At 43.7% G+C, this 22,840-nt stretch overlaps 2 protein-coding genes across 2 annotated transcripts in view; one reads left to right on the top strand and one right to left on the bottom strand.

The window, feature by feature from the left end:
• Positions 1-260: 260 nt before the first annotated feature.
• LOC101966452 (acyl-CoA desaturase 1) lies at positions 261-12,384 on the bottom strand. Its single transcript, XM_005333693.5, has 6 exons — positions 11,929-12,384; positions 11,135-11,390; positions 10,191-10,321; positions 8,565-8,770; positions 6,947-7,179; positions 261-4,194 (listed from the first exon to the last, which is right to left on the bottom strand). Exons 1-6 carry the CDS (start codon positions 11,950-11,952, stop codon positions 3,995-3,997), a joined length of 1,050 nt encoding a protein of 349 aa, XP_005333750.1. The 5' UTR covers positions 11,953-12,384; the 3' UTR covers positions 261-3,994.
• Positions 10,282-22,840, top strand: part of Pkd2l1 (polycystin 2 like 1, transient receptor potential cation channel) — a 97,618-nt gene continuing 85,059 nt past the window's right edge. The window contains exon 1 of the mRNA XM_078027215.1: positions 10,282-10,356. The gene's annotated coding sequence lies outside the window, so the exon portion shown is untranslated. The remainder of the gene's footprint in view (positions 10,357-22,840) is intronic.

Consider the following 22,840-nt stretch of genomic DNA (forward strand, 5'->3'; position numbering starts at 1 on the left):
TCTAGGGATGAGGGAAAAAATGGTGTTCGATTTAATAGGAACAGACATCTTCTTTTCTGCTGCCCAGAATTGCTGAACAGTTAACATAAATTACCCTTAGGAAGACAGGGCAGATTACTGGGGATGTGACTCTACTGTTTTTGTTTGTTTGTTTTGGGGTTTTTCCTCTTAAAGTTGCAGGACACATACATGATGATGGGCCACAGAGACAGGTCCCAGGAGACTACATGACAGCCAATAAGCTCCAAGACACAGTACAATCAGATTCACTTCACTTTTATTAATAATAAACACAATCTCAGGTCAGTACCACTAGGTTTGGGGTTGATATTACAAAAAATTATTCTTCGGTTACAAATAACTACATACATAAAAAGAAGAAAAACCCACCCAGGTAAGGAAAATGTATCCTGTGTATGTTTTCATGGCAATGATAATGCATTCTCAATTTTTGTCTGACTCATTATATACCCCTTCTCCAATAGATGCGTTCAATCTCTTGAGAGAACCATGTAGGCTAATGATGGTATCCAGGACATACGTGCATGTCAATTTCATACTGGATACTGCTACTATAAAAGTCTGCAGGGCTTGAGGATTTCTCTGTTGAGGATCTCAAAGGCTTAATAAAAAGTTTTAGTCAAACCTCTAAACTGCCTAAGAGGTAGGTCAGTATTATTACTCCATCTGAACAAAAGGAAATGTGAGGCATATTATAGTTACGTGACTTGCCCGGTGCAATGATTTCAGTGTGTCCCCTTAAAGTTCATGTATTGGAAACTTAATCCCTAATGTAGCAGATTCAGAGATGGGACTTCTGAGAAGGTTCTGAATGGATTAATGACCTTATCTCATTAATAGGTTTAACAGTGAAGCTCACATAGCAAGTTGGTAAAACAGGGATTAAGATCTTAGCCACCAGTGTAACACAGTTGCCTTACTTCATTTACCCTTCAAACTATCTATTCAGAAACTACATACAGGATATTAATAAACCAAGGAGAAACTTTCTATTTTATGTGCTACCACCATTATTTCATTTAAAGAATAATAAATACATTCAAACTACTTCCACCCACCATCATATTTGAACACTTAATAAAAACAGCCATAAATTTCCAAAATGAAGCCCAGAAAGGAATGCTGCAAATACCTGTGCTGATAACCCACCAGGCAGGCTCTTATTGATACTGGCCACTTTATAGTCTCTCAAGGAGTAAAGGACTACTCAAAGAGTGTGAGGGCAGATTACCTGCAACATGGGTTAGAAAAAGGATAAGGCACAGAAATCAGTTTTCAACATGTCCACAAGGTAAGGACCATTAGAAACTCACTCTTGCTAAGAGCAGAGTTTCTCATTATTGTGTTACTTGAATTGAGGCTTCAAACCTTAAGAAGTGTTGTTCACTATACTGGCATGCTTCTACCTACTACATACCCCTATATATGCTGCAGTCCTCAACCTGGGGTCTGTACCATTTGTGTATGAACATTGAATGGATCAGTTCCATGGAACAGGACTAGAAAAGAAAGTTGAGTTTGCTGTTCATGTATCATAAAGCAGGCATCTGATGTCCAGTAGAATAAAAATCAGCCAAGAAACATATCCAGGGGTAGGTACAAGTCAGTAGATCTGATCTACAGTGATTTTCTATAAAGTTCTTTTCTACTTTAATGAACAGTTCAAAGATAAGGCTGCTTTAGTGCAGGCTGGCCCCTGTAGCTTCTATACAACTAACACAGGAAGGAAGGTCCTGCTCTCTCACACCACTAGGCCTCAACAGTTAACAGCATTTGGTATTGTATACTGCCAATCCTAAAGAGCAGATTTAGACCTTTGCACTGATAACTGAGGAACAGAGACAGGAAAGGTCCCAGGTTCTGAAAATATATACAATGTTCAACAAAGATCCTGGCATCTCAGATCCCACATCTTAGCCCAAGCTTTCCAGCAAATCCTGGTTCCAGGGCAGGGACTCCTTTCAATGTGCTGCACTTGGGAACTGCCCCCCCGCCCCTTTTGTACTTCCCAGAAGACTGTTTCCGCCTCTTCTTTTTGAAAGTATTGCACCATTAGCTGCATACACCAATTAGCCCAAGTTGCTTTGCTGAACACTCTCTGTTCTGACCCAGAGGAGACTGACAACAAGCCATTTTTTACTGTGGCCAGCTCAATGGAAAAATGTGAGCATTGGCCTTGGCTATGCCTCATCAAAGGGATCCTCTTCAAGACAAAGATGTTTCTAAAGTGTCTGCCAGACTTGCCTAGAGTAGTCAGAGTGGGGTACACTCACTGTGGTGGAGAAGAGGATCTGGAGGCCACAGGAAAGTGGCAGTCAACTCTACCTGCTGAAGAGACACAGGGCTGATGCCAATGAGCATTGTGTCTACAGGAGAAAGCCGCCTGGACAGCAAGTCCTCTCTGCCCTGAATATACACAGGAGGCTGCCTGTCCAGAGAAAAGAAAATGTCAGGGAACAGACATCACTGGTAAGAGAAAAAAGACGGCTGAGATAAAGCCAGGAATCCAGAATCAGGGTGGTTAAGAGATTTATTCCTACCTATCCCCCAGACAGTCCTGCATTTGTAGACTGGTCATAGAACAAGGAGTGAAGGGGTCCAACACTGTGGGAAGAAGCCTAGTTTTCACTCAATCCTAAGAGAAACTGAGACTAATGAATGAAGCTAACATCAAACTTATTTCATGAGGACACTTAATAACTTACTATGTAACTTCTGACTCCCCTGGATGTGTCATTGGAGTCCTTCCTTTGGGAAGTGATCTCTTATAGCTGCCTACAAGAGCTGTCTGTCAACTTTTCCATCTCCTGTCCATCTGTGGAATGAACAGACCACCCAGAAAATTCTTTCTTTACTTCTAGTTTCTTTTTCAGAGGTAATACTCTAAGTGAAACATTTGCATGTTTCAATTAAAGATTTTATGTCAGTTTATTTTTAAGTTTGGCCCAATTGTATCTTCAAAACTCTGAGCTGCTGTAATGTTGTATTGAACACATCCAACCTGAAATCTAATCCCATGAAGTAAGACATCTTCTTGTTATTAACAAAAATTAATGTCCTTCTCCAGGAGAGACCACTCTTACAACTACACAAATGCTTCTTTATTCTTAGTTATTGATTTGCTGTTATTTCCATCATCAAACTCCATAACTGAGTCAGGAGAGACAGGAAAAATGCTGTGTGAAGGGGCTCAGTGTCTGTGCTAGGCAGGGTCTGATCCCTGTAAAAGCTTCTCTTTTTTCTCTTTTCCCATATCAACACCATCCTTATAAATCATATTCTTCATACTATCTCTCTTCCTGATGATATAACTGCTCTTCAGCTGTATGCCAAATCAAGCTATCTATTTCATCTAGCAAAGCCTAGACTGAAGATAATTAGCAGAGGATGTCTCAGAAGGCTTTATTGTATGTCTAGCTTGAGTTACCTATCTTGAGTCTGAGGACATATTGAGGAAAGAGTTATCTGGGGCAGTGATCATTATGTTTAGATGCCTGAAATTATGCCTAGGCTTGGAAGGTAACACAGACCAGTGGCCAAACATCTGTTGGTTAGGAGGCTATAAAAAGGAAGAGAAAGGAAGGTGACACAAACAAAGCAAAGAACAACAGAAAGAGTAGAGAGAAGAAATAAGTTTAGCAAAGTACTATCATAATAGCTGAGTTGTTTGTTTTAAATACTCTCTTTTTTTTAGAATTTATTAATAATTTTTTAAAATGACATGTAAAAATGTATGTATTTATAGTGTGCAGCATGTTTGGAAGCATATGTATTGAGAAATGTTTCTATCTTACTGATTAAAATATGCACTACCTAAAAAAGTTATAAACCTTTTGCATTTTAAAAGAATACAATACTGGAATGGGTTAAGGTCATCAACTTTAGCATCTGGTAATACTTTTCAGTAGTTATTAACAGAACATTAAACTTCTGCCCAGATGGCTTTAGAAATGAAATCTGGACAACCCACAACTCAGGCACTCTTGTAGCTTCCATCTCCAGTTCTTTTAATCCTGGCCAAAATGGCAGCCTTGGACACTTTCTTCCGGTCATAAGCCAGACCAAGGGCAGCCATGCAGTCAATGAAGAATGTAGTAAAGTTGATGTGCCAGCGGTACTCACTGGCAGAGTAGTCATAGGGAAAGGAGTGGTGGTAGTTGTGGAAGCCCTCACCTGGAACAAAACCAAGGAGAGAAGTTAGGGAGCTTGGCAGATTGCTGTTTTCCATAACTCTTGCATAGCAGAGTACCATGAGCTTCAGAGAAACCCACTGATAAGTGGATGAGTGGATGAACACTGTGTCTTCTACTCTGAAGCAAACAGAAGCCCTCAGACTAAGCAATGAGTCAAGAGGGCCTGGTCACCCATGGCTTCCTTGGTGAGAAGTTTCCCTTAGGGGATAAGAGAAGTTATCCTAGGAAAGGATTTTACATTGGAAAATACAGAGCTTTAGTAAATGCTGGCTTGAGACCCTTGAGCTCTTTGCTTTTGTGCATGTTAGGGTGGGGAGGGGAGGGTACAGAAGAACCATTGCCGTGTTTCTTACAAAACTGAGTAAAAAACACAAGTTTTACTCTGTACTAATGGTCCCTGTAAAGGTGGAAGGTTCTAATAGAATGATGGCAACAGGGAAAACAAGAAGAAAGCAGACCCAGCCAGGGGCAGGTATTCTCCTAGCCTCTGTTGGTTCAGTGGGTTACTCTGGCTCCCAGTTCTCTGAGGTAATCATGTGTTGGAGGAGGTACCAATAAAACAGAACCATTCTGAAAACCTCTCAATTTCTGAGATTCTGAGAACTCTTGGGAAGAGCATTTCACTGTACTGTAGCGGAAAATAAAGAAATTTAGGATCCTGGACAATTTCTGTAATTGGTAAAATGTTTGGCAACTCGTGGCAGGATTCTTCTTTCTCAACAGCTTCCAACACTAACAACATTGGCTCTTATCAGGCCTGGGTAAAGAACAGCCATAATAATAGAGGTTGTTGGACCCTTTGTAGATAAAAAACATCCCCAGATATAGCAGTAATGATAAGAATAGCAAGCAATCAAAGGAGGTTCTGCCAAGCAAATGACTCCAACCTGGGCATCTCAAGGTGCCTATCTCTGTAAACCAGGCTGTCCATGGTGTGCACTGGTAGGTGGAGGGATAACACTAAGGCTAAGAGTGACCCAGGATTGCCACTTCCACCTGTGGCTTCACAGCAAGGCTCTGAGTGAGCACTCATCATGCCTGTAGGTATCAGATTTAAAATGAATCACACACACACAGAGACAAGGAATGGAAAAAGGTGAGAGAGTCAATGGGAGCAACTGGGGAAAAGAGCTGAAGAAAGACTCTAGAGGAAGGTCAGCTTTGTCAGAGAGGATGAGCATGTGACTGTTGGGGTAAGTCAAGATCAACAAGGTGAGAATGGCAGGAGAGAGTGGAGGAGAGCAATGGGTGAGGGGACATGGACAAAAGAGCAGGTTTGCAGAAGCAAATGACAAATGGGAGAAAGTAAGATATTGGCAACTAGTTTGAACAGAGGGTCACAAAGAGCTGCAGATGTGGAAGCTCACTGGAGTTCCATTTACAACACAGGACACATCTCAGTCTAGACTATTCTATTTCTATGAAAATCCCAGATTTGGACAGTGTGTAGGTGATTTATTTCAAAGATGAGTCAAAGTAAGAACAGGCAAGAGTTTTCCTGAAAGGAGCAGAAAGCTGTATAGAAGTAAAAAAGAGATAGGAAAAAAATTTCATAACAAAGCTAGTGAATGTGGTCTGGATTGAGAATATATCAGGAAAAAATTAATGAGGAAAAATGAGTTATGCAGTGATGAGCTTAGGCATGTGAGCAGGGTGACTGCCAAGATGCTACTGGATGAAGAACAGCTTTGATCCATGAGCAGAAAGGGGCACAGATTCTGCAGAAGGAAAACCAACTTCAGGTCTCAGTCAAAGTCTATATTAATTTGAAAAAAAGGACAGCAAACCATGAAGGCAGATGGAAGAACTCCTTTTTTCTTTATCTGGCAATTGGGAATGGAACTACAGAGACAAATAAGTTCAAGAGCAGTCAAGATTGGATCAAGAAGCAGGAACTTTGATGAAGTTTACCTGCCCTATCAGAGGATTCCCTAAGCAACTTCAGGGAAGGGGAGTTTCTAGCACACAATAGAAGATTAACAATAAAGGACAAGAGGAGACAGGGTGACAGGTGATGGTAAAGGCCTGCAACCATTGCACTGATGCCCCTCATACTGGCATCACTAAACAATAAGGCATAGCCTACACATTAAAGTGTGGCATATTCATTTAAAAAGCAAAACACTATAACTGTGGCATATGGGAAGTTTATTGAACCAAATTATACTTGTTCTTCATATTTAAATATAAAGCACTCGGCTTACAAGCCATGAAGGTGACCCTATTTTTCTACCAAGCATTTTCCACACTAAAGACTACAGATCTGCTCAGAGTTGCCAAAAAAAGGAAAACTCATTACAGGCAGCATTTAGATACTGTTTTACAACTTCACATTGAAAGTAGTATTAATTTTCACCCTTTCTATTTATATAAGAGTTGTTACCTGATTCTCATAAGGGTTTTCCAATATATTGCCCCCATCCCAATTTTATAGTTTAAAAAAATGAGTTTTAAAGGTGTTATAAAAGCCAGGCATGGTTATGTATGCCAAAAATCCCAGAGACTTGGGAAGCTGAGACAGGAGGATCATAAGTTTGAGGCCAGCCCCAGCAAGAGAAACCCTACCTCAAAATAAAAAAATAAAAATGTAGAGCACACTTGAGTTTAATTCCCAATAAGGGGGAGAGGTAAAGTGGTCATAAAAGCACTTTATTCAGGTTTTTCTGACTCCTAGCCAAATACCCCCCAAAGCAGACCACTGGATGCCGTTATGTTAGGCATTGGTGACTTACCCACAGCTCCCAGGGAAACCAGGACATTCTCTCCAGAGTTAATGTTCTTGTCATAGGGGCGATTTCCATAGAGGTGGGCAGCACTGTTCACCAGCCAGGTGGCATTGACCACTACAGTGTACCGCAGGAAAGTACCAATAAACAAGCTGTGTAGGAAGGTTTCACCCCAACAAAACCAGGGCACCAGTGTGGGCAGGATGAAGCACATCATCAGAACAGCGGGCTTGTAGTACCTACATTGAGAGATCCCACAGTGAGTCTGCAGAGAGAGAACTCTCACACCTACCTGGGCTGTCTGCTCTCATGGCTGAGCTGTCATTCCTCCAAACCATGAGAACAGGGTGGCAAAGGCCAGCATAAGGAAATGGAGTGGAAATACTTGAGTATATAATAGTACCTTCGACTTTAGATGGGGTAATGTGAATACCTTAAATGACTTTTCTAGGACCACCCCACTAGCAAGTGAAGTGAAGATTGGATTACCTGTCTCCTGATAAGAAGTTCTTTCATCTTTAATGGGACCATAAGGCCACGTTGATCAAACAAGTGAGAGTCAAATCTCAAACTCATCAGCAGAGTTTTGCTGCCTGTGCTATTGTCAGTTTGCCTTAGGATCTTTAGCTTGCCACCAAGACCTTTGGCACACAGTCTACATTAGGGGCCTTGACTCCATTTGCTGCTACCACTGCCTAACTCTTTGCTCTGCTTTTCCCTCAGGAGGCACACCAAGTGTCCTTGGCCACCTGCAGGTCTCTGTCCCTCCAGAGGCCCTGACCTATACTCTACTCCCAAAAACCAAGCCATGACACTTCAAGGGAATGGATTGCCTACCTCCCTTTAGCAGTCACATCTATGACTTATATGTCACTGACATACCTACCTCTAACTCCTTTCTATTACTGCCACTGCTTCCCCACCATGGCCCCTCTTCTTGTCTAACCTGTGTCCCTGTCTCTCATCTCTCTGGCTCAGCAGTTACTTTCACTTGCATAAGAGCATCCTCTTGAAGCACACTTCTGACTGTGTCACATTGCTGATGAGGAAACCATTCTGTTTGCTGAATAAAATTTTGAGTCTGTGTCTAGTCCTTTTTCTTGCCCTGCCCTACATGTTAGGCAGAAGGACATTCTTCAAGAACATGCTTGAGACTTTGGCCTATTCCATTCTTTCTTTTTGTGCTGTCCCTGCTCACACGTACTTGTGAAAGTCTCTCTCCATGGATGGATTCTGATACTACTTCATTCATAACCCTTTTTCTCGTGTCCACACTGAGCACGCACCCTCACGCCATACCTCTCCTAGTGCAGACCATAAATTGCCTCCTATTATGGTGGTTTGGGTACTTGCCTTATCCCTCCACCCCAACAGACAACAAATTCTTAGAAGAGGAGGTCTTAACAACTTTCATTTTTGTGTCCGTGACTATTCCAGTCAGGAAAGATTTGTTGCATTTAACTGATTTCATCAATATAGCTCAGAGATAAAGGCCATAAGTGATTTGAACTTACAAAACCAGTAAATTCTCAACTTTATTTTGTAAGAGTTAAGAGAAAAGGTTGGGTTCCCAAATCCCAGATGCCTAGGGCCACATCCCCAGCCCCATCTTCCCTTAGCTCACCTCCTCTGGAACATCACCAACTTCTCAGCTTTTAGGTCAGACAGGTCCAGAGATCCCCCCTTCTCTTTGATAGCTGGGTGTTTGCGCACCAGCAGCCAACCCACATGAGAGAAGAAGAAGCCGCGGCGGGAGTTATGAGGGTCGGCATCTGTTTCTGAGAACTTGTGGTGGGTACGGTGATCTCGGGCCCATTCATAAACATCATTCTGGAGGGACAGAGAAGAGGAACACAGGCCTGAGGAGGGACACCCTCCTGGGAAAAGTCCAATGCCTGGATGTCTGCAAGGGCCCAAGACTCTCAGCCTAACCTCACAGAGTCCCCAAAAGTCTGGCTCCAGAAGAGAAATGAAGGGACCTACCCTCTTCTGCACTCTTCCCTGGAGCCGGAGCAGAAAAGCGACTTACAGTCCCAGACACAAGAACAGCACTGCTGCTTCCTGAATGTTATATGGTGGGGAGGATATAGGTAAATCATAATGTTCACTTATTTCCTTAAGAAAGAACATTGCAATTCTTCTATCAAAGAATGAGGGACAAGGTCCTCAAGGGGTGCCCACACAAGGGGCATGGAGAAGTATGAAGCAGGTGGCCTTAGGTCCTATTCTGTAGATAAAGTTCTGGAGAGCTCTGTCCTGATGCCTTCACAAGTCATAGCTCATTTAACCTAAGAGCAGCATGAAACTCATGACCATGACCACATTTCCAGAGGCCTTCTTGCTTGTGTGGGACTCTTTCTTTTTTTCCAGAATATACTAAATTCTCCTCCTTCCCTTGACCCCATAAGCATCATCAGGTAGGGTGCTAGGGCAAAGACGATTATGCAGATATAGTTAAGACCTCAGATATGGCCAAGACAAAGGGGCTTAACAGTTTTCTAGTTTCCTCTTGTGGCAAACTAAGCTCCATACTACCAGCTATCCTGTGCCCATTGCTATAACTTAATAGGTATAAAATTCCCCTCCTTTCCATCCTGTTTGTTATAAATTTGTGCTACAATTGACCTTGCTAGTTGGCTCAGCTAGCATGGCAGCCCCAGATGGGACCAGAAGGTCAGTCCATCCAACCTCTCAATGACTCAGTTTCCTCATCTGCATATTTGGGATAAAAATAGGACCTACCCCTAAGGTGTGTAAGGACTTAATGAGTTAACCTATGTGAAGTGATTATTACAGTCAGGATATAGGGATGTTTGCTCTTATTACCTGAAACAACAGCGTTCCTGAGTCAATGAGACTAATTTTAATGAAATCGTAGCAAGATTCCAAGATAATGCCCTTGAAGCATAAGTTTATTATCCAGTGTCTGGCCAGAAAACAAGGCTCAATGCCTGGCTTATGAGTTGTCATCCTTTATGATTGGCCACACTGTGTGAGAACACAGGGAACTTAGAGTGTATAATGACCCTATACCTTTACAGATTTATATAGTGACTCCCGCTATTTCCCTTCCTAGTGATTCTGAAGAGTTCCATGTTTGAAAAATCTAAGCAATGTCTCATTTGAGAGGACCTCAGAAGACTGGAAAGGTCAATGACTGCCTGCTGGGGCTTCCTCTCCAGGCACAGATCCCCTTCGTTCCACCTTGGATCAACTACGGACTGAGAGCTGAGCAGCACCAGCTTCTTACCTGGAACGCCATGGTGTTGGCAATGATCAGGAAGAGCCGCAGGGGAAGCCGTGCTTTGTAACTTCGGTGGCTCCACAGGCGATGAGCTCCTGCTGTGATGCCCAAGGCACTCACTAAATAGTATGCATAGGCTGCCAGGACAAGACAGTGCAGGAGTCACCAACAGGTAAGTCCATAAAGGCATGTCAAATTGCTCTCCTAAAGCTAGAGCCTGTGTGTGCTTTAGGCTTTGTGTGAGGATCTGCTCCCCCTGAACCACAGGGATAATTTGACATCTGAGGCCTCATAATTGAGAAAATTTTCTGCAACCTCTGTCATTCTAAGAACATTTCTTTGACTGACATTTGCTGACCCCAGGAGACCTACCTGACAGCAACACATCCGTGCAACTTGGGTCATATAGGAGCCTTGTTATTCTACCCCTATGATAGAAAATGTTGGTCTAGTCAAACGGTCAAGTTAAAATAGTTTTGTGGATAACCACCTTTGGTGTTCAATGCTTTATTATGATCTCTCCTCCTGAGCAGTTTCCTTTGGCTTTATCTCCTGTCTATGTTCAACCTGCAACCAATAAAACCAGGGTTCCCATGACTCTCAGGTAGTGGACTTGTGGGAAGCAGGAAAGAGACAGGCATTCAAATAAATGACTAACAGAAATGTTGGGTTCTGGGACAGTAAACTCTCTTTCACTTATCTACACCCCAAAGTCCCCTTGCATCTCGTCTCAATGTTTACTTCCCAGGAAGGGACCCAGACAACTGTCTCTCTTGCATCTTAATCCTACTAGGGTCTCTATCCCCAGCCCAGTCAGTCTCTCAGGCAACCAAAGACTTATGGCTGTCAAAACCTGAATAAAGAGTGGTTGCTGCTCAGTGGAGACCCCACCTTATCAAAGACCAGTGAGAAACCTGAGGTACTTGCTCAGGACAAGGGACCCTGCTTACCCCAGAGCCAAGTGTAGAACTTGGAAGTGGGAACCAATGTGACCCCATACAGGGCTCCCAGGTGCAGCAGACCCATGAGGATGATGTTTCTCCAGACATACTCAAATTTGGGCCTAGGGCCCTCTGCATCCTGGTAGCTGGGGTCATATATGTCATCTTTTATTTCAGGGCGAATGTCTTCTTCTAGGTATGTAAGTGTCTTCTCCTCCTTGGGAGGTGCTGTGATGGTGGTGGTAGTGGTATAGGAGCTAGAGATCTGTAAGGAGAGGAAGTGGAGAGTGAGGAGATTGCTTGTTGGCAGGAGGGGCACTTTACTCTCTAATGCAGCTGAGGGGGAGTGTACAGCACATGCCCCTGCCCCAGTGCCCAGGATACACGAGTGTTGTATGTACCCCAAGAAGGAACAGGGGGGAAGTTTCCCTAAAAAATGTGCAGATAGATTGGAAGAGAAATCTGCAGGTGAAGGAGCAGGAGAGGGCGAGAGAGCTAGAGCGAGAGAGAGAGAGAGAGAGAGAGAGAGAGAGAGAGAGAGAGAGAGAGAGAGAGAACACTTTTCACCTAGTAACACAAAAATGAAATTTCACAATCAGATTTTTCTTTACTTTAAAACTTAAGAAAGGAAAAAAACGTTGGCGAATCCATCCTTCACATTACAATCCACACCCCCAATCAACCGAGGTCTGCAGAACTCTGAAAATGTAGGCCAGTCCAGGAGCTCTGTCTTCCCACCAACCAATAGCCTAAAAGACCCTCAGTTCGGGCCGCGGGGCGGGGGCGGCTTCTGGGACGCTCACCTCCTGCAGCCTGTGGGCGGGCATCTGGCTCTCGGGTGCTGGGATCACGGTCCCGGGGCTGAGGCTGCGGAGCGAATTTGGCACAGCTGAGATTGAGGGTGGACTTCGGCTCAGCGATCGGTGGAGCTGCGCTCGTAATACTATGCTGTTGCACGCGAGATGGCTGTGCAGGCCCACCCGCTGTGCGCGGATCTCCCCGGGCGAAATTTAAGGGGTAGAGCTGACAGGGGATGACGGTGCCCGGTATTAACTCAGGCACCTTTTATTCGTTGAACAAGGGGCAAAGTGCGCAGAGCTGCCTGCGCAGAGCTGCCTGGACGCGGCAGCTCTGCGTGGAGATGATGGCAGGAGATGGTAAGGGACAGAAAGCAGTACCGACAAGAATCACAGCGCAGGGATGCTGCAGACTCCTACAGAGCGCCTCCCTAGCTCCTGCCTCTGCGAAATGCAAATGAGACTCCTGTAAATTCTGGCCTGTCATTGGCCAAAGGGAATTTGATGTCACCTCGTCCTGGGGTTACCATTGGCTGGGCTCAATCTGCTGTTGCCTCTGCCGACAGATCTTGGCTCCCCTCCCTTCTTTTTCTGCTTTTTCTCCTTCGCTTGTCTTTTACCGGCTGCTGAACTTCTGCTTGGCATCCCGCGGAGTCGTCCGCGAGACTTCTCTCTGGAAATGGGAGAGGACTTGGTCCTTCAGTGGGAGTTGGTTAAAAATCCAGTTATGGTCTCCCGCTCACGGATAACGGTTGGGTATTGGACAAACAATGGATCTGCCCTGCCCCCCTCCCATCTAGGATGCTAATCCAAGACAGCGCACAGCTTTAGCCAAACAGGCAAAGGCACTTTTGCACTGGAGCTATCAGTCACTGGGCACGCTTTACAGGGAATAGCCAGACACCAGGGGGTAATCCCTTCCCTTCCCTATGCCCTTGCCTCCAAAAGGTGTGCAGGAAAGTTCGGAGATACTTCCAATTGGCAAATTGTAATTGTAGAGTCTTCTACATGGAAAAAGGCAGGTAGCACAACACAGCAGGAAGCCAAAGAACTAGTATGTGGGATAAGAATAGCAATCAAATATTGAATAAACCTTGCAAATCAATTCACAAGAGTCATTTTGTTTAATCCTCACTGCTACTTTTTGAGGTTTTACTGTATGCTTCCATTTTAAAGAAGAGAAAAGTGGGATATGTAGAGATCAAATAACTTGACCATAGTGGCAGCTGCCCATAAGTTGTGGAGTCAGGAGTTGAGCTCAGAAATGTGATACTGGTCAAATTCTGTGGTTTATCCTTTTTATCCCAGCTACTCTGGAGGTTGAGGCAGGAGAAATCAAAGTTTGAGGCTGGTCTGGGAAAGTTTGCAAGACCTTGTCTCAAAAAACAAAACAAAACAAAACAAAAAAAACCAAAAAACTAAATAAATTTAAAGGTAGGATGTGTGATTCAGTAGTAAGCCCTTACCTCCCATTTGTGAGGCCCTGTATTTAATCTCCAGTACCAGAAGTAGCAGTAGTATCAGTTATTATAGTAGTAGTGAGGAGGAGGAGGAGGAGGAGGAAGGGGGGAGGAGGAGGAGGAAGGGGGGAGGAGGAGGAGGAAGGGGGAAGAGGAAGAGGAAGGGGGGAGGAGGAGGAGGAAGGGGGAAGAGGAGGAGGAAGAGGAGGAGGAGGAAGAGGAGGAAGAGGAGGAGGAGGAAGAGGAGGAGGAGGAGGAAGAAGAGGATGAGGAGGAAGAGGAAGAGGAGGAGGAGGAGGAGGAAGAAGAGGAGGAGGAGGAGGAAGAGGAGGAAGAGGAGTGGGGGGGGAAATAACATTTTGGCACTCAAGCTCTTAACTTCTGCTCAGGACTCTATTACTCTGGAACCCTGCAGTGCTCTGACCTCACAGACTTTGCCATCAGGACATAATCTCTGGGTTTGTGAGAGTCCTACCAGGGGAGCTTGGAGATGGGCAGGCTGCTTCCATTTCCAGGTCTCCCTATTGCTGTCCCATCCTCTTCTGAGAAGAGGGGGTGCTAAGGAGCTCTGTGCAGGGTTCCAGAGTAATGACTGGCTTCTCAGGAAGAGAAGCACCTGGGATTGTCTGGAAGCAGGACAGAACTTGCCATCTTGTCTCAGGGACAGCCAACTCCCCAACCAGTGACCAAGCACCTCCATTTCATTCCTGGCTCCCTGGCCAGTGGGAAGGTGCTGAGTGAGCCTAGCTGATCTCAAAGGTGGAAGCTCATGTGGTGATGGTTCCAAAGTGCAGGGTGTGGAATCCAAGTCCACCAGTGCTGCTCCTCTTCAGGTTCTCTCAGCAATGTGTGCTCCGCGAAATTCCTTTGCCAACTGCAGGTTTACTATGTCCTGGTCCAATCCAGACTGCTAAATGAATTACTATAGATTGGGTGACTTTTTCAACAGAAATGTATTTCCCATGATTCTGGTGGCTGAAATTATCGATTGAGGCATCAGCAGATTTGTTCATGTTATAGTGATGTTTAAAAGGTGGATGTGATCATATATATTTATGTGAGCTCAACAATGTAGAAAATATTATAGAAAGTAGAAAGGAACAGATGTATTAGGCTGAGATCCATATTCTGAAATTAATTGAGACTCCAGATAACTTTTAACAATTTATTCAGTGAGCTTCATTGTTCACATCTGTAAAATGGAGATAATACTATTCATTTTGGAAGATTGCTTCAAATACTTAATAATACACTAAGATAAGTTTGGTATAGTGCTATGCAGTTAAGTTGCAGTTGTTACTGTTTCATTTCTGTTGACTTTTTCAACAGAAATGTATTTCACTCAGGCTGGAAGTCTAGACCAAAGCCAACAGCATCAGATTTGGTATCTGGTAAGAATCTACCTTCTTGTTCATGTTCAGAGCTGCAAACTTAGAAATCCAATTTTAGTCTTCTTTCTACATAGAAGACTAATGGTATGTTGATGAAACTCAGTCTTATGCTCAGGGTACTTTCTTATACACAAGAGATTTCCCAAGTCTTCCATTAATACTCTGTCATACTGAGCCATGGTAACAGGGAGTGTGTTCTATTGTCTGTGCTTATTGGGGTGAAAAGGCTTAAGAAGGAATACGTAGAATACAGGAGGTAGTTTGAAGTTTGCCTCTTCCTGCAGAAGCTGGACTGAGCATCACCCCAGTGTTTCTTTTGCCGGAATATGGAAAGAAACTTGTCCCAGGGGTTCTAGAGAACTTATGGAAGGATGGGTCATAAGTTTCCCTCCTAGAGACTTTTGTCTCTGGGCTGCTTATCAGAGTTTAGTAGAGCTGGTAGGCCTGAAGGAGCTGGTTGGGATGGCTATAGTGTGAAAAGGGAGCCAAAGCCAGCAGAAATGGGGTGGTTCTTCTCCCCGTGTGCCCTAGGATAACATGTGGCTAAAATTTATCTTAGTTTAGGAATGGGACCAATTCATCACGTGGGCTAACAGGCATCCTGTTGAATGGGTACTTTTGGTTCTGATGAGCCACAAATGCTGTGTTCTTATTCAAAGATTCATTTCAAATACTCTCCAGCCTCAGAGGTTTTGTTCCATTCTGCTGTGGTTCCACCTGCAAGGAATGAAACAGTGTGAATGCAGGCAGCTCTGGACATGTCTCTCAGACACAATGTCAACAAAGTCCCTTACTATGAAATGCTATGTGAGTGGACAGCACAAGAAAGGATGGCATGAGAAGATAATTTTAAAAAATATCCTTTAAAGAACAATTCATAAAGACTTGTACATTTTATTATTTATATCCTAAAACAGATCTTCAGGTCCTCAGGATAGGTGTTGTAATAAAAACTTTGCAACTCCTCTCAAAAAGCAACCTGCCTAGAACTATTTCACTAGTAAGTTGCTGAAATAACAGTTAAATCCAAGAGTTGCATTCAAATTCAAGGCTCAAAGTTTTGCTGATATGGTTAAGAAGCAGATCTCCCACCAACACACACACACCTTTTATTTATTTTGATAGGAAAAAACAAGTTCCTATAGATTCCAGAGGAAGTGAAGAAGTACCAGACACAAAATTATCAGGAGATATAACTTGATTACTGAATTTACTTATTGAGTAAGGTTAGATATCAGAATGCTGGACCTGCTGAGATTTCTCAAGCCACATTGTATAACTTGTGTCCTGGGGCAATGTGGCAGATCCACACATTGGGGGAATATTCAACACTGAGCAGGGAAAAGCAACAGAATGAGTCTCAGCTAAATGACCAGGAATAAATAGTCCTTGAACTTGCAGATGGGGAGACTTGTCACACGATGAAACTCTTTGAATCCATTTAAACTTCCTCTGATCACAGGCTTCCTCCAGAATTCAAAATTGTCCAAAGGGAACCAGAAATCATCTCCTGTTTCTTGGGACCACACTATTGGCTTCCTGTTCAGAGATCCAGTTTTTCAAGTCTGGGGTCCTATTACAGTTATTCCAAAGATCATTGGAAATTAGGCTGCAGGTCCCCTTCTCCTTCCACACAGCTGATCTAATAAGATGGTTGAGACTGGAATAGTTCCTTATCCTATTTCCCCAAACTAAACAGTCACCTGGAAGTACATCTGGTTGGCTGGTATGTAGAGCCTGGGCACTGGCCCATGTAGGAAGGCTCACTGACGGCCCCTCAACTCAAGTCTAAGCAAGAAGTTCATCTCCTGAGGAAGGAGATTCATGTGCCCAACTCAAGGGTATAATAGCTGCTTTTTCAATCCTGTTTTAGAAGTTGCATACCAGCCATTACCCTTTTTTATGGCTGTGGAGGTGAATGAGGGAGGGGATGTGTCTATCTCTACTCACTAGGGAACAGTTCAAGGGGAGATATCAAAGAAGCCCGCGAAACCATTGGCTGAGCCTGGTAGCGAGGCAGCACTTCTCAGTTTCCATCTCTGGTCTTGATCTCCACCCCAATCCATATGGGCCCTTTGAGGTGCTTTTAGTGGAAATCAGCTCCGACCTATAGTGGAGTCTAGAAGCTTCCCTCTTCCCTTAGCTCCTCTTACTACCCTTTCACCATCTCCTCCATTGGGATATAGGACATCCCTCCCTAGGCACCATCTCCTCCTCCAGATTCGCCTCTTCGTTATCCTTGTTTATGCACTGTCTGCACATCACCTTTCCCTTCCTCTCTCTCCCCTCTTCAAACCTGAACTCCCAGTTCTCTCACAGCCCCTATCTTGTCCCCTGAGACTTGCAGACACACACACACACACACACACACACACACACACACTCATGCACACACACTCACATGCACACACACAGTAAGAGAGCCCCGACAGGATTGATGGTCATATGGATGCCCTATACTCACTCCCTGCTTCCTCACCCAAGTAGCCCCATATTCCCTAGCAAGGCAGAAGGCAGAGCTGGGTGGGAGTTGCTGCTCTTAGACTCCCTTTCCTTGGCCCTCTGCTGGGTAGGAGGGGCTATGCCTTTGTTCCCTGCTTCTTCAGTTTACAGTGGTTACTTGAGGTACCAAGACTCCACCTCCTTGAACAGAAATGGGGAAAGTCCAGAGAGGCCCTGAGTTGACAAAGCTAGGAGAAACCACACTCAATGTGGCCCCATCCCACATGGACACCGAGGAACTGCACCATCTCCAGTATGGCACCATCATAGTCTCAATGCAAGAAGCTAAAGATGGACTGCAGAAGAAGACTTATTTTGGATAAACTGGATAAGATAAGCTTGAAGGAGGGACAAGGGAGAGAAGGGGGAATCATAGAGAATCTGGACCACTACACCTTTGGTGGGGAACCAAGCACCAGGGCTGTCATTTCCAGCATCTGGATCTTGGGAGCTGAAAGAAAAGCCAGCGCAGTAGCACACTCCTGGGCAGCAATCTGGTGGGGTAGGCCCTGGTAACCTAGGGTAGACAGCCCTACTGACTACATCTCTTCCCCCCTATGCTTTATCCCAGGAACTTAGTGGCTATTCAGAAACTGATCTGGCTGAACAGAGCTATCTTTTTTATGCAGGCAATGTGGGGGAACCATCAATCTTCTCATAATAACAATATCGGCTGTGCAGCCTTGAAGCCTCACAAAGAGCTTTTACACCTAGGATCTCATTGCACCCTGACAGCAATCCTATAAGAGATAGATGTTATTATTTCCATTCTGAAGATTAGGAAAATGTCATTGTTGTCATTATAAATAGTTCAGCCTTTCAAAACAGTTCCTAAGGGGTGGAGTCCACCCTGTCCCAGCTATTGCTCAGCAGGGAAAGTGCTGGAAAATGAAGGCTCTTCCTGCTTCTCTCTCCTGCCTGCCCCCACACCATCTCCATGATATTGACTAAAGGGCTCCCAGCCCTTTGTCTTCTTGGAGGGAGGGATGGCTGTGGCCTTTTGTTGAGGGAGGAAACACTGAAGGTCTTTGTGTAGAAACAAGGGCTGCTTGTTCTTGGAGACATATTGTTATCTCAAAGATGCACCTGGGACTAGCCTTGTGTATGAGGGGCTCTGAGGCAGGACAAAGCTGAATCTGGTCACTATGGATGGGAGGAAAGCGGAGATCCTTGACTTTTGGTAATTCTTGTCTGCCTATCTTCTCTGCCAGTTAGTGCCAATGGATGCTCTTTACTCATTGCTGGCTGTGAAGAAATGCCTGTCTCTTTCAATGAGTTCCAAACTGTCCACAGTTTGATAGAACCTTGCTGTGGAGAACAGGCTGTTCCCTGCTCTGAGTTACTCAATGATACATAAAACAATAGTTTTCAGGCTGTGCCTAACCCTGAGTTACTCTATTTACATAAACAGTAATTTGCCTCGAGTTACTCCATTTCGAGTCCAAGTGCCAATGCAGAATGACTCTACACCTTGTTTGTACAAATAAATAAACGCCTCTGTTCAGTACAACCATAAGGCACAAATTGATAAATAACTTATTTGTGCCAACTTATCAAACTAAATCAGTAGTGCCTTAACACATGGAAAACCCAAATCATACTAGAAACACCACATAAAGAAGCTTATCAATCTCTCCAGACAAAATCCCCTCACCTAAGACTCATAAAAGGAAGACCATCTCCCAAGACTGAAAGTGGTGACATACTGATCTTGCAAGTTGGTCACACAGCATGAGCCTTGTCCAGTAAAACCAGGGACAAGACTCCAATTCTCTGTCCCTAGGCTTCTGCTCAGTGTGGTTTCTCCTGCCCATAAGGACTATACATGACTCATGACAAGCTGACATCTCAGTCTGACGCTTCAAGATGACATTGTGAAACTGCCATTCACAGCTGTTCTTTGGATCCTAGCCTTCAATTCTACTACACCTATAGGGACTCTGCATTCTTATCTTCTCTTGCCTTTGCTCTTAGCATGACATCCTATAACCCTGCAGCCACTTTAATCCTTTCTAAGTCTTTCTTCAACCTATACATATCATTGTGTGAAGTGTGATATGTGACTATGATATGTGTTATAGATGTTAGGAATGATAGAATAAAAGAACTTGTGACTGCTCAGTGAATTATAGCCAGTGAAAGTGGTGTAGCTTGTGAATTCATTGTTGTTCAATAAGTTCTGTCATTGTGGAAACCCAGAAACAAATTTGGTCTATGCTAATGGCATATTTGCTCATGACAATTGCATTATCAAGAGAGGATGAAGTGAGATCATCCTCTTCCTGATGAAGTGAGATCAGGAAGAATTTGACTTTCTTGACTGAGCATTTCTAGAACTTACAAGGAAAGGAGAATTTGTATTGTCTGTGGGTGAGCTCCTATCTGCTATTTGTAATGATGGCAGAAGATAACTAGTTACAAAGAACCATGATTAGTGAAGGCACAGTGGTAGAATGGAGAGAGCAGGGGGCCTTGAATAAGGCCACTTGGTTCAAATGATGGTGATACCAGTGATTAGCCAGGGGTCTTTAGCAAGATAGGTCAAGATACTTAAATCTCCCTAGGCCTTGATTTCCTTCTCAAGAGAGGATAATAACTGCTTTAGTGAGGTTGGTGGAAAACAAAGAAGGTATATCACATGAAATCTAAGATAGGCTCTCCATAAATATCAGGGGTCATTCCATCACAAGGTACATATTAGGGAAGGACTGAACATCATCTCAGTGCTCTGAATGCTATAGATGAGATCAGGCTCTGGCCCTGCTGGTTTAAGTGGCCAGAGAAAGAGCAGGGAGCACATACCACACAGCATGGTCACAACCAATGAAAGTGGTGTAGCTTGTGAATTCATTGTTATTCAATAAGTTCTGACATTGTGGAAACCCTGCTCTGCCTCTTCTGGATGAATGACCTGAGCAAATCTTGAACATTGAGCAGACTTGTAAACATGTGACACATTGCTTCATTTTTCAGTAATTTTGTTTTGTTTTATTTCTGGATAGTTGTTTTTTATAGAAATGTTGTTTTTACATGAATTGGGTTTGTAATCATCATTTTTGAATTAAAAAATTTATAAATATTTTTAAAATTTCCTCTGTTTTCATTTCTTTCTTTCTTTCTTTCTTTCTTTCTTTCTTTCTTTCTTTCTTTCTTTCTTTCTTTCTTTCTTTCTCTCCTCCTCTTCCTCCTCCCCCCCTCCTCCTTCTCTTTCTCCTTCTCTCCCTCCCTCTCCCTTCTCTTTTTCTTTTTTGGTACTAGAGATTCAACCCACTGAATCACATATCTAGTCAGTTATATTTTCTATTTTGACACACGGTTTTGCTAAGTTGCTGAGGCTGACTTGGAACTTGTGATCCTCCTACTGCAGCCTCATGAGTTGCTGAGATTACAGGCATACTCCACTGGGCATGGCTAGTTTTAATTTCTACTCAGATAATGATTGATAGATATAACCCCCAAACCAAAATGTTTTTTTCTCAATGTCTGGCTTCATAGATGATGGCTATATTCTTCTGTCTGCTTCTGCATTCAATGTATTACAATATGTTGCTTTGGTTAGTGTAGGTGAAGTAAAATAAATATGGCCTTACACAAATATGTTATTGGGTATGAGAGAACCTCAAAACTTTTAAGGGTTACAAAGGAGTCCTGAGAATAAAACTTTTCAGAACCAATTGTGTAGAGACTGAGTCTGAGCTAGTCAAATGAGATAATTTCTTAGCATGGAGGAAAAGAATAGGTGAGACCAGGAAGAGATCCCAGATATTCACACATTCATTCATTCAAACATTCATGAATTCTCAGTGCCAGGCCCTAGGTCAAGTGCTAAGGGCTTTGAAATGGATGAGACACAACCACTGCCTTCAAGGATCCAAGGAGACCATCATTTAAACAACAGTGACGAGTTCGACAGTGGAAGGGGGCTCCAGGACTCTGGGGAGATGTAGGGACAAGTGGCTAGGGAGATCAAGGAACTCTTGCACTGCCACAAACAGGTGTCCATGAAGTATGAGGAGGCCCAGAGTCATTGTCAGGGAGGCCCAGGGTTATTGCCACTTGCTTGCTTCCTTGCTGTTTGAACAATGTTGGCGCTCAGCTTGGAGGAGCCAGGGTTGGAGGAGGAAGCATTAGCCACCCAAGGCCTTGGGCGATGAATAATTGAGAGCTTTGCCATAGTCAGTATCAAAGGGCAAGTAAGGGGTGAATGTCTACTGATATTTCTCTATCATTTTACTATTACAAAATAATAAAAATAAAATGGGTACATTATTATTAAATTTTTACCTAAAATATAGTCCCTGTTTTAAAAAGTCAAATAATACAGAGTGTCAAATGCCCTCCCTGCAGTCACCATGGAAAGTCACTGTATCATCTCAGCCACTTTCAAGACACACCCAGGTCTACACGGGCTTTAGACAGATAAGCTGGGATTGTTTGCAGCAGAAGGTGTGTGAGGTCAACAGGACACCCTGTGTGAGCCTGAGTGTCTGCTGATGGTGACAAGAGCAGTGTGGAGGCCCTGTTGGCTGATGGCAACAGAGGCAGTGAAAGAGGATCTCTTGGTGCACTTTGTGGAGAATAAATCACACCTCTGAATAACCACAGAGAGCTGCTGGCTAGCAGAGAAGCCAGGATCAGGAGCCTGTTTCTGCTGGACACTTCTGGGTCCTGGGCTGGCTCTCCCAGCGCCCCCTTCCTTCCCTCTTCTCTCTCCCCAGGCACTGGCCTATTTTGTTTCCTTCTGACCCACCTCTGCCTGCAGCTTTGGTGTCTTCTTTTTTTCTCCTTGGCCCCTGCCTCACAGCCTTTACCCTGTCCTCCTGTTTTTGACATAAGCCTAGTATTTTTCAAATACTCTCCCTGCTGGGAACTCCAGGAAAACACATTTTCTAATTTTGGTCATTGAACCCCAAGGAAAGTTTGGCAAGGTGTTTTAGGAAGTTCATGTCCTTCAAAATAGAAATGATATCATTTCTGCTTAAATTGTTTTAAAATCAACTAATGCCCTAATTACTTAGATAGTTTTCTATTCTTGTGAATCCATTCAAGAGCCTCTTTGTGAGCTTTGAGTGAGCAAGACCTATAGGGAAAAAAAGATGATGCATTTCTTTGAGGTGAACAAAGTTGTCTTAATAGGATATTAGTGGACTGATTTTATTTTGCAACATTTTACCAATTAATTAGTGGTAAGGTCTGAACAGACCCAGTAACTCCAGAAAGTATTAGTTCATGGCATTGATTGATGGGCTGGTTATGGTATTTAATGTCCTGTGTTTGTCATGCAACATTATTGACCTGTGTTGCTTGGACTGCACGGGTACAGGTAAAGTCTAGGGCTTCTGTATGGTGAATTCACCTATCACCCCACCCTACTAAATTAGTCACTTCTCCTGTATCATTTTTTAAGATATTGCATAAAATGGTGGCTCTGAAACAGGGTATCCTCTATATAAGTGGTCACTAATTTTCTTGCCTGATTTCCCATATCTTTAGGGGTCTGCAACTTCTAGGACTCTGTCCTTGGCAGCCTCTAACCTCAACTCCTCTTCTGATGAGTCCTTCATT

Source organism: Ictidomys tridecemlineatus, chromosome 1, assembly GCF_052094955.1.
Source record: "Ictidomys tridecemlineatus isolate mIctTri1 chromosome 1, mIctTri1.hap1, whole genome shotgun sequence".
Taxonomy (NCBI): Eukaryota; Metazoa; Chordata; class Mammalia; order Rodentia; family Sciuridae; genus Ictidomys; species Ictidomys tridecemlineatus.